This window comes from Carlito syrichta, unplaced genomic scaffold (genome assembly GCF_000164805.1).
Source record: "Carlito syrichta isolate Samal-C Ts95f unplaced genomic scaffold, Tarsius_syrichta-2.0.1 Scaffold315643, whole genome shotgun sequence".
Classification (NCBI taxonomy): Eukaryota; Metazoa; Chordata; class Mammalia; order Primates; family Tarsiidae; genus Carlito; species Carlito syrichta.
In genome coordinates, this window is record NW_007259739.1 from 503170 (window position 1) to 515959 (window position 12790).

The 12790-nt window shown below is 35.4% G+C and overlaps 1 protein-coding gene across 3 annotated transcripts in view; it reads left to right on the top strand.

The window, feature by feature from the left end:
* Positions 1-12790, top strand: part of SPOCK3 (SPARC/osteonectin, cwcv and kazal like domains proteoglycan 3) — a 334334-nt gene that overhangs the window by 139970 nt on the left and 181574 nt on the right. For all 3 annotated transcript variants that reach the window (XM_021706488.1, XM_021706490.1, XM_021706489.1), the window contains one exon: positions 1957-2080. In XM_021706488.1, the coding sequence (XP_021562163.1) occupies positions 1957-2080 (124 nt within the window). The remainder of the gene's footprint in view (positions 1-1956; positions 2081-12790) is intronic.

Consider the following 12790-nt stretch of genomic DNA (forward strand, 5'->3'; position numbering starts at 1 on the left):
CTCGCTGCCCAGGCGGGTCTCGAACCCGTGGGCTCAGGCAATCCACTCACCTCAGTCTCCCAAAGGCGTGGAATTACAGGCCGGAGCCCAGCAGGTCGAGGCTGCGGTAGCCAGGAGCGGCCACTGCACTCCAGTCTGGGTGACAGAGTGAGACTCCAACTCAAAAAAAAAGAATTATGGCAAATTTGTAGCAATTTAATGTTCTCTTACTTTAAATAAATATAAGTGAATATTCTGCTTGTTTAGGAAATGGTGTGGTTTGGCATGAACTCCTACTTAAAGTGATGATGCAGATATATATAGCGTTCTAGTGTGGATGGTCATATTTCACTTCAACAAATCTTGACCAGCATCGAGACTCAATAAAAGTACCATTCTTATGGGTATACTTTAGGAATCTGAGATTACTTATTTGGTGTTCAGCAACCAACCAGATTTGGATATACGCGTATATTATATGTGTATACATAAAGAATATACACATCCTTTTTTTTTTTAACCACAATTCTAGTTTCTTCTAATGAAAGACTTCACATTGATTAGGAGCCTGAACTTGGTAATACTTTCTTCTAATGAATGTATCTCAAATAAAATTATTTTGCATTATTTTATGCCTTGTTTTGATGACACAAAATGAAAGTACAATGCAAGCAGAATGTTGTATTTCTTTTATTTCTTGCTGCTGCATTTCAGTTTATAAGTCTTAATGTGGTATAGAATAACGTTCCAGAGTTTTTAGTCATTGTTTAATTTAATCCCCACAGGAGCTTGTGCCAATTATTGAATTCATGAATAACGGCATGATTATTTTTCCCATTGTATCTATTATGAAATGAACTCTGTAGCAAGGCAAGGTTTTCATGTGGTCTTTTGGCAGAACGTACAAAATTGAAATAAAGAGAAACTGCCCAGAGCTTTCCTAAGAGAGACATAGAAGTAATAAATGTCAAATGTTAACACATAGTTCGAACTTATCTCCCTTTAATAAAAATCCTACGAATGCTTCTTAATAGACTTTTGGGACCATTTTTTCAATAGGTTTGATATGTTCACGAAAAGGAAATAAAAAGCTAAAAGGAAGTAAATGTTTCCAGTAAAACATCTTTTCTCATCCTTACATAGACATCTAATTACTCTCTTTATAGATAGTTTTGATGAATGAATGTTGATTTACTAGGAATTTCTAAGTATTAAATGTTTTCCTATGGATTCTTTTGCCTTTTTGGTTGTTTTTAAGCCATTTTCCCATCTCTATGGAAATTGTTCACACCGATAAGAAGAGAAATAAAGCAGTTTAATCAAAGTGGGAAACAAATAATTCTAAGTGTAAGAAGCAGAATAGAATGTATTTTCCCAAGTTCTTCTATATCAAAGTCAAATGATTCTATTTTGAGACACTTTTACACAATGAAATAGGATTTGTTATCACTAAGCCTAGTAATTTTGCTCTATAAACACTGGTAAATGCTGGGAAACTGTAGCTCTTTATTGCTACTTTCTCTAAAAGTCAGCTGCTCTTACTGTCAGGCACCCAGCAAATGAGGTGTCTGTTTTTTGATATCGTTCTAATGACATACGAGAACAGGTCTCATGAAGGTGCCATATGTATGAGCCCTTTACTTCTGAGCCAGGAATGTTTCTGTGTCTGGAGCTATCAAAAGCACTTTTCACAACCATAAAACAAAAGATGATGAACTATAGCCATAATCTATATGTGACTAACAGAATATATTTAAGGAATATATTCTTATTTTATTAGAAGCAAACCATGAGATAAGAATAAAAAAATGTAATGAATATATTGTATATTTTAATAATTGAAAAAAAGAATGCAGTTTACTGATTTAATTTATCTTCAGGAGTTGGAATGGGAGTGGGGAAAAGGACTGATGCTAATAAAAATGTACATTTTTAGATACATTTTTAAGTATGCTTGTTTGATTTTTTTTTTAACAGTATGAAAGAAACAGGAATTGGCCATAAGCAATGGAGGGGTCTCGTCTCATCCATCTGCAAGCAGTGCCCGGTGGTCGCCCCCAGCCCCGTCTGTGGTTCAGATGGTCACACCTACTCCTCTCAGGTAAGAGCAACTGCAGGCATTGGTGTGAAATAAGAAATGCATGCTTGTTAGGAAGTGATTCAAGCCATTAATTACCCAATGTGGTCATCCAAGTCATTTATTCAACTTTTAAAATAATACAAATAATGTTAGTGGTTTGGAATGTAATTCAATTTTTTCTGCATCAAAATTTTTGCAGCTTGAAGTATTAAAGCTGTGAACCTCAAATGTTAAAGCCAGCATTTCCTTCCTACTATGAGAGACATCAGAAATGCTTGCATTCTATACAATAGCATCAGTAATCACTATTGTTATGTATCACTATATATTTTATTTCTGTAACAACAGCTACTACAACCTGTCACTACAATTATTGTTTTTTATTCTCATATTTTAGCCCTGTATTACCCCATTTAATCCTCTAAGAAACCCTTTTACCAGATGAGAAAGCTGAGGATTAAAAAAGTATAGCAATTTGGTAATTTGCACAGCTTCGTCAGCGTTGAAGCCAAGATTCAATGTCGTTGATTCAGTGCCTTTGCTCTCTCTTCTACATTGTTCTACCTACCAATTTGTTGTCCTATATTGTTACAATATTTAGGGATTTTGAGGAACTCTGCCTAAATATGACATTAATAGGTTTTCTCAGATTATGTAACAAAGGCGTCCAGGCTCACAGTCTTTCACCTGAAACCCCAGGGGTTAATACATTTACAGATTTCGATTTTTTTAAACGTATTTTAGAAAGGTAATGGAGCACATTATGCAGTGTCTCCTGTGGAAGTTTTCCTTATAATTAAACATGTTAACATCTCTTTAAAGAATGATTTAGATATTCATCAAATAGTGCACATGAAGTCTACAAAATAACCTACCTCGGTTCACACCGGATCTTGCTTACTGCAAAGCGAATTCTACAACCCTGAGTGTTTGGATTTGTGGATACCTGCCTGTAACTCATACTTTGTTCAAGTAAATATTTTCCTACAACTTCCACTTTTCTTTTACAATTACACATTTTGATAAGAGCACTAGGATGACAAGGTAGATAAATTCAGTCACCAAATATATACAAAAGAGGACCCCCCAAAAATTCGGAATTTGTTTATTAAAAATGTGTACTTATTCTCTCATGTTTAAATTTCAATCACCTTCAAAGTACTCTCCATTTGTTGCAATACACCTATCAAGATACTTTTTCCACTGCTCAAAACAGTTTTTAAATTTGTCAATTTTAATGCCTTCTAGTGCTTCTACCATTTTTTATTTCACCCCTTGCACATTTGCAAGGACCTTTGAGGACCTTTTTTAATCCAGGGAAACAAAAAAACGTCACTTGGGGTGAGATCAGGTGACTAGGGAGGGTGGGGCAGGGGGGAGTCATGCCATTTTTGGCTCAACAACTGCTGAGTACTCAGCGTGGTATGGGCAGGTGTGTTGTCATGGTGAAAAACCAGTCAACTGCTTGCCACAACTTGGGAATTTTCTTCCACAAATTGTCTCTGACAACACTAGCTGGTACACCGATGCCGATGGGTTGTTAGAGCACTTACCTAGTGGGGGAAGCCTGTGCGCAAGGGGCCCTCCCAAAGATAATTCCATTTTTTGCCCCTCACCCCCCAGTACAAAGTACTTACTGGGTTTCAAGCACTGTGTATCCCTGGTGACACTGCTCTGTGTCAGTCTGCACAAGTGCTTATGGTATGAAGAAGTGGAGCCGGAAGATGAGGGAGTGTGGCCAAGTTCTCTCAACATGGCCTGGATCTCGGTGGCTTGACCATGGTCTAGCACTTCTGCTTTGCAAGTTTAGAAAATTCACTTTGTCAGTACAAGAGAGAGTGAATCCACCACATTCTATCAAATCCCACATGACAATGTTGTGTTAATCATTATAATGATTTCTTAAGCTACAATGGAGGATATAGATTGCAGTATTCATACTAGTCGATAAAGCACCATGGAAAGCAATTTTTTTCTTTTATTTGGGGTCCTACTCTGTTGCCCAGGCTGGAGTTGGCATGATCATGGCTCACTGCAACCTCCAACTTCTGGGCTTAAACTATCCTCCCTCTTCAGCCTCCTGAGTAGCTGGGAATACAAATGTGTGCCATGGTGCCTGCCTAAGTTTTTGACTTTTTGTAGAGATGATGCCTCACTGTTTTGCCCAGGCTGTTGTCAAACTCCTGGGCTCAAGCAGTTTTCCTGCCTCAGCCTCCTAAAGTGCTTGGATTATAGGCATGAGCCACTGCACCTGGCTGGGAAGCAAATTGTAATCCTAATTTTAAATAATGAACATTGATAGTTTAACAAATTGACTCAGTGGTGGAGAGATTGGAATTTTTACTGGCATCCAGCTAAGACAGACCTATGTCTTTCTCAACATTAGAAATATGTGTGGTAAAAATACTGATATATTTGTGCCCAGGGTTTCATGATCTCCAGAGAGTGCTAACAGTATCCTACCACTGAGTTGCTAGGGAATCTTTTTAGGATGCTCCAAGCAGGTACTCCTTCCTTTTCCAATTTACTTTCACAGGACACCAAATTACAGTCATAAGTGATTTCTACCTGCTGAGACTATATATGGTCTTGTTTAATGATCTTAGAGCTATTTAACATTTAAGAAACAGAGTTGCCCTGTTCTCATTCAAGACCAAACACACCTGTCATAAGTAAATTAATTCATGTATATTTCCAAATTCATGAGATTTTCTCATTCTTCTTGTGTACTGGGTAAACTGTAAAGCCTTGACTTATAAGTCATATAATCTTTTTTATGTTATCAATAAAACCAATCTTCTAAATAATATTTGTTTGAATTATTATTTTAATATGTATTTGCATAAGTGTCACTTTCAACAAATGCTTTTTTTTTTACATGGAAAGACACTTTTTTAAAAACATGGTTTAGATGAGTATGGGTCTTTAGTAACCCTAAAGTTTGAACTGACAGAATTGAGACTGAACTGTATCAAACAATGAAAACTAAGAAGAACTCTCAGCCCAGTAGGAACTTAGGTTACACTCTCCTTACTGTTTTTGAAAAGTTCATTTGATTTGATTTGAAATTCAAATAGAATACATCAGCATTTTTTTCTCGTAAAAAGTCTTGTTTGAAACAATTTAAGCACTGGATCAAGAATAAAGACCACAGAGGCCAGTGTATTCTTGAAAAAGTGATTTTATTATTTTCCCAACATCTACCTATCAAAAGATGAAACTAGTAGATGGGTGAAGGGGTTCATCGAATCTTGCTCTGTCTGTTAATTCACTAAAGTATGTTAATAGACTAGCAAACTGTGGCAGGGTAGATTTGAACAGCTATCAGAGGAGTGTAGGTACCTGAGGTCACAATGATGGTGAGTTCCAGATTCTGAACTCAGCAGGATCCATGAAGCTCTTTGCATGACTTTTCTATTTCCTTAACTGTGTAGTCCAGAGATGTTAACGATTGTCCAGAGAAGCCAGATAGGTGAGTCCTGGGCATGAGACTTGTCTCCCTGGTGGAAGCATGTGAACTCTCCCCATTGATATCAAGTTTCTGTTTTTAATACTGCGGGTAATATACCTAAAGGTTCTATTTTAGACCTACAACATTTACTTGTTACTTTCAACTCAGCTTATACATTAGCCATGATATTTCCATTGTACATCTTCTTTGGAGGTGAGTTCATTTCAAAGTAGAATAGCCCAAGAGCTGGGAAACAGGGTTGTCAGAAGGTACCCAGGAAAGGACTTTTGTCAAAGGACATAACTGAAAATAATTTTGGAAAGTATGACTTGTTACAAAATGTGACCAATTTTGAATTATTATTTTATTGGTATAAAAGTTCTAAAGCTCATCAGGTTTTTTAAAAAAAAACTTTAGCAGAGTATTTTAAAAATACATACACAGGAAGACAAAAGAACTGTTGAAGAACTGTGGAAAAAATAATGGGACATTAATGATTTTCCTAAGAAGTATTTTGTAACATTGTCTTTTTTTTCTTAAGAAAAATGATTAACTTTTTAAGAAGCCTACTTAATCCTTCTTTTTAAAAAATCCAATGTTTTCTGATATTTTTCAAATTCAGCAATGCCTAAAAAATCAAAATGTAAGTCTGTTTAAGGTTATTTGGGAGGTATTCATTCCTGAAATTGACACAAAAGATGAAGATCTTTGTTTCTTAATTTTAGGCTGTCTACTTTGATTATATCATCGAGCTTCAGCAAGAAGTAGGAATTGTTCTCCAATACAGCATTTGTGTTAGACAATAGATATATTTGTCACTTTCTATGTAAAATGCATATTATCTTTGCTGTGAGTGCAAGTCAATAAATAATATTAGTGTTTATAACTGAACAGGGCATGCATGATACAAATTCCCTAATTACAACAGTGGATGATTTTGAACTCTAGCGTATTTAGTCATGCAGTGCATGGCAATTGAACTTAGTAATGATGAATTCCTTAGAAATGAGTATTGCTTATAAAGTGTGTGTGTGTGTGTGTGTGTGTGTGTGTGTGTGTGTATTGAAAGAAGACAAATAGAAAGTTTATCCATTTTACACTGGAGTTCCCACATCTAGCAGCAAAGATGCTGCTTAAATTGATTCTGAGATGGGGCCCCGTGTGTCTGAATTTTAAAATCTCATCAGGTGATTTTTATGTGTAGCCATAGTTGAGAACCATTGTGTCATCCCTTCAATCCATTCTGGATTCTTAAGAATAAAGTTGTGTGTGTGTGTGTGTGTGTGTGTGTGTGTGTGTGTGGTGTGTGTGGAGTGAAAGAAGTCTCTGTCTTTTCTTACAATTTGAGAAAATTCCACTTTAAGTTTCAACATTCTACTATAGTGTTTTAATTTTCTGTCATTTTAAAAAATATTTGAGACATGTTGTGACTTTCTCTTAATAGTAATTCTAGTAACTATACATACATTTCAAACAGTAGATAATTTCTGGCACCTAATCATTAGAAATTTGATATGTTCTTTCTGTTAGTATTTAGTATTTAACTGTTCTCTTTTCCTTCCTCTGAACACTTTGAGCGGAGATAATTTAATTTGGAAGATCAACTGTCAGAAAGAGTTGTGTGCTGTTTCTATTTGAACTACTTCTCAAAGTAGGTTGGATTTGACTTTTTTGGCTTAAGAATGCCAACTTGATAAAGATCACAGCCTCAGTCCATTATCAAAATGATTTACTGAGATAAGCTCTTATGAAAGCATTGAACATTAAAGGAAATAATATGAGAGAGCTTTATCATAAAATTTCAGACTTAAATGGAACTCAGTTAGACATTCAGGACAAATTTCTACATAATCCCTACATTCCTGATATGATATCATGTTCTGTGAAGTAAACCTCTCTATGTAAGTGGTGTTCTGATCGTCAGAGAAGCTTGCCTCTCCTTACATGGGTTTGGCTTTCTACACTCCCTGTCCTTATTCCCTGAAGGCATATATGAAGTGCAGCTCACATACTCTGCTGTCTTCAGTTACTGGGAAAAATGTCAATTCCTAAATTTACCACTTAAAATGGAGCAAGAGGCTAAACAACACTTGAAAAACAGACTAATTGTTGGAACATTATTTAACTTTTATAAAGCTATCTGCGATCTTTTAGAATCCTCTCACAGACATTTATTTAGTCATGAGGTTTTTGTGTAACCCTTCTTCGCTGATTCTGAAACAAACCAACTTTGTGCTCATAGAAACCCAATGCACAATGTTACACATTAATCACGTTAAATCATATTTAATTAAATTACATAACTGAGATATTAATTACTATCTGTTATTGGTAACAGATTTAGGAACCAGAAAAAAGTGGAATGGAGGTGAGCATAAAATTCGCCTGAAAAAACTTACTGTGTAGAGTCTCTTACAAGCCTCAAGTGCTCAGAAGGCTGTGTCACCAGCTGTTTTCCTGGAGGCTGACTGAGAGCCAACTCCTTGTGTAATTTTCTGTTCTTGAAAACCAGAAGTATTCATCAAAGATAAACTAATTAATATGTTCCTCTTCTGTAAATACTATATATTTTTTTCAGTTACATTTGAAAAATTAGAACTCTTCAATGGATTACAATGCTTAAAAATTTTATAAAACTGTATAATATATGGAAACTCTAATTATGTGTGTCTTCTGTCCTAGATTTGTTTTCTTCTTATAATATTTTCTCTGTGTAGAATGTTATAAGGTGAGCAATATAGTGTTTCTTAATATACAATTTCATTATAGTGTATTTCAGCGTGCACATAGACGTAAGGGAAATAATTCAACCATGACTGACTTTTGTCATTCAGAAAAGAAAAGTAGTAAGAAGATAAATAAGTTTAAGCATGAAAATGGTGTGCTCCTTCTGTGAAAGGATTGTGATAGCAAACTAACTGCTTCCCTGTTAAATATCCAAGAAACTCATCTAATTTTGCAAGTATGAAGAGTGCAGCAACCTGTGGACCTGTGCCATGCCTCTCAGTTGTGTCATTGACCAAGGCATGTTTCTATGACTTGTATTGTGTTGAAGAAATTTTTTACTTTGTGCTAATTATTTATATTCATGACTTATATGACACTAAAAAGATTGATATACTTAAGAATCATGATTATCTTTAGAAGATAGCTTGTTGAAGGTATAAAGTGAACACATTGTATTTCTGAAGGTTAACACTCTAACCTCAATCCATGCTCTGAAAGCCTGCCCCTCTTTCTCCTTTAGAAGTTTACTGTATACCTCATTTCATGCCTGTCATTTTTTAACCTTAACACAGACATAGACTTACTTTCTTGACCAGTTCAAGACTCTTGACTTATGTATTTTGGTGACTGCCTTCCAAAGAGTTTAGGACAGTTTCTACTAATTTCTAAATTTACATATTGATATATCTTGAGATTATAACCTCACTTTTGTGTGAGTAACTATATGTTCAGATGGCTATTTACAAAACTATAGTGATATTAAATGGTTTATGTAATTGTATTAATCTCTTAATTATTTTTAACATAATTTCTTAGAAAAATGAAAAGTTTGCAAATCCATATCCGCTGTACACACTTGTCTTTGAAATAGTGATAATCTACACTTTCTAAATCTGGAAGATTTTGATCTGATTTTATTTGCTCCCTTGCCAATTCTTTATTTTGATCATTTTGTGACAGATTCTGTAAATATTTTAAATATATTAACTGACTATTATCCACCATTTATAAATGAGAATATTGGTTCACAAAGAAGTTAAACCATTTGTCTAGTGTCACTCAGCTAGATCCAAAGTCCATGTTCATGTTCTAAATCCCTTTTCCATTTTGTAATGTGCATTTCTGAGTCAGGGTTCCACTCTGCTGCCCAGGCTTCAGTGCAGTAATACAACCCCAGCTCACTGCAGCCTTGACCTCCTGGCCTCAAGTGATCCTCCTATCTCAGCCTCCTGAGAAGTTGGGGCTATAGAGGTACACCACCACGACCTGTTAATTTTTTTTTTAACTTGAAATGTTGTAGAGACAAGGTCTCACTATGTTGTCCAGGCTGGTCTTGAACTCCTGAGTTCAAGTGATCCTACTGCCTTGGCCTCCCAAAGGGCTAGGATTACAGGCATGAGCCACCATACCAGGTCTTCAATGTGAATTTAAAGCAGATACACAGCCGGGCTTGGTGGCTCAGCCTGTAATCCTGCGCCTTTGGTTGGCTGAGGTGAGTGGACTGCCTGAGCCCGCGGGTTCGAGACCCGCCTGGGCAGCAAGACCTCATCTCTACAACAAATAAAAAAATCAGCCAGGCGTGGTAGCACATGCCTATAATTCCGGCAACTTGGAAGGCTGAGGCGGAAGGATTGCCTGAGCCCAGCAGGTCGAGACTGCGGTGGCTGGAAGCGGCCACTGCACTCCAGTCTGGGTGACAGAGTGAGACTCCAACTCAAAATAAATAAATAAAGCAGATACACTTTCCTATTTGTTGCCTTTTTTTTTTTTTACTTTATTACATAATTTATGTGATGGCAGCATTTATTTAAATCATTGAAATGCAATATATGGCCTTTAAATTTATAGAGTTGTTCTGGTTTGTAGCCTGTTATTTCAGAGCAATTGAAAATTATATTTTTAGATATTTTTCATGATAAAGAAGTCTAATTAATCCATTTTCTGTGGGTATTACTTCTTGCATAAAAGAGTCTTTCATGTTTTCTTCTAGGGGCTTTATAGTTTTAACTTTTAGGTTTAGGTCTATGATACAGCTTGATTAATTTTTGCGTACAGTACAAGGTGAGAGTTGAATTTCATTTTTAAAAATATAGCCAATCACTCACAGCATAGTTTACAGCAACTTGCTCCCTTGGGTTGCTTGGTGTCTTTGTCAAAAATGAAGTGGTCCCAAAAGTGTGATCTCCTTCTGTCTCTATTTTGTTCCAGTGAGCTATTTGTCTGTTCTTGGGCTTATACCACATGCCTAAATTGTTGTATCTTTATGTTAACTTTTGAATTCAGGGTCAGAGTCCAATTTTGATCTGCCTTTTCAGTATTGCTTTGATTTTGCCCTCCACTTGTTCATATGAATTTTAGAATCAGTTTGTTAGTTTCTACAGAAAACCAACTAGTCTTGTGATTTGGATATTATTGAGTTTGTAGCTAAATTTTAGGAAAATTGATATCTTAGCAATACTGAATCTTCAAATTCACACACTTGGTATATTTCTCCATATAGTTAACGATATTAATTAATGCTAGGTAATTTTCAGTATAAAGGTCTTAATGTCCCTTATTAAATTTATTCTTAATTTTATTACTGCTATTACAAATTGAATTTTAATTTAATTTTGTTTTCTGCTAGTATTATGTTACATAGTTAGTTTTCTACAATGATTTTGCATATGCATGCAACTCTGCTAAATTTATTTATTGTTACCAGTAATGCTTTTTAGCTCACTCAGACTTTTCTACATATACATTCATCCTCTACTAATAAAGTCAGATTTACTTCTTCCTTTTCTATCTTTTTATACTTTCTTTTTTATTTCCTTGCCTTATTGTTCTGCCTACACCTTCCAGTATAATGCTCAGTGTTTATCTCCTTGCCTTAGTCTCAATTTAGGAGACAATGGCAGTATTTTCACCATTAAGTATGAAATTAACTATGGGTTTTTGCATGTGAAAAAAATAAAACCCTTAACAGAGCTTAAGCGATGTTAATCAGGTTTTCTTTAGCTATCATAGACTAGGATATGTAATATCAGTACCTATATCTCATGTTGCTATATATTTTAAAAGGAATAACACCACATATATTTGCTTGTGGAGTTTTTCTGTTAACTTATTTTCTTAAATAATACAATATTTTTGATAAAGAGGTCTTGCATTTTATAAATATTCCACATAGTTTATATTTATAAGGAATCAGTTTCTCTAAAAATCTTAAAATATTTAAAGCATGCTTAAATATACATGTTATATAAGAGAAGTATAATAATATTACTCATAATTCACTAATTTTAGCAGTAGAGGTATTAGTAAGTAGTATTAGCAGTAATTGCTAAAATAATTGCATAGTAATATTGTATAATATTCTATGTATCTTATGTATACAGATTTTTTCTTAAAAAGAAACTGTGTAAGACATCTTTCTTTTTTTATTTTTATTTTTTATTTTTGAGTTGGAGTCTCACTCTTGTTGCCCAGGCTGGAGTGCTGTGGCATGCTCATGGCCACCACAGCCTCGACCCTCTTGGCGTAGGCTATCCTTCCACCTCAATCTTCCAAGTAGCTGGAACTATAGTCACACGCCACTACGCCCAGCTAGTTTTTGTGATTTGTTGTAGATATGTGGTCTCACCAAGTTGCCCAGGCTGGTCTCAAACCCCGGGTTAGGCAATCCTCTCGCCTCAGCCTCCCAAAGTGCTGGAATTACAAGCTAAGCCACTGTGCCCAGCCATATTTCATAACAATCCTTAACAATCCTTCTCTGTGCTTAGAGAAAAGGAAGCCCACAGCAGCTACACACTGATAAGTAGCCAGGCTGGAGTTGGAGCCTGGTTTGGGGCTCAGTGAACCACAGTGCTGCACATGCAATGAAATTGCCAGCAAGATCTTAGTTGATGCATTTATTAACTGTGGATTTTATTTTGATGATATCCTTTACAATATTAATTAATCATCACTTTTTCAAGAAAAGGGAACATGGGAGGCAATAGGAGAGATTTAAAGAAATCATATATATATTCCAACTCTTTGAAAGGTCAGATTGTAGCAAAGTAAGTAGGTTATCCATGTATATCCCACTTTCTCCTCCTCTCTATTCAGCTCAGTCTTTAATACCCACGACTGGTCTCTCTGTTTCCATGAACCCCCCCCAAGTGGTTAGCTCTTCCATATGAGTGAGAATATGCAGAATTTATCTTTCTGTGCCTGACTTATTTCACTTAAGATTGTTATCCATGTGTGAAGATAACTGTAGCATGTGCCATTCTTAGTATGCTTGTAGAAGTTATTCTGGGGAGATAGACAACTTCTGGGCAGTTCAAAATCAGTGTATCTATAGCACGTGTGTTTCTTTTGTCAAAGGCACACAACTTATGTCAGCAATGAAAATATTAATTAAAAACTAATATTTTCTGAATGCCTAATATGTGATAATTAGGAGTCTAGGTTATTGCATTAATGAAGTAATGAATAAATTAGGTTAATGTATTAATTCATTCATTTTAACAATACTATGACATGTAACATATACTAATACCATTCCCATTTTGAAGTTAAGGGAT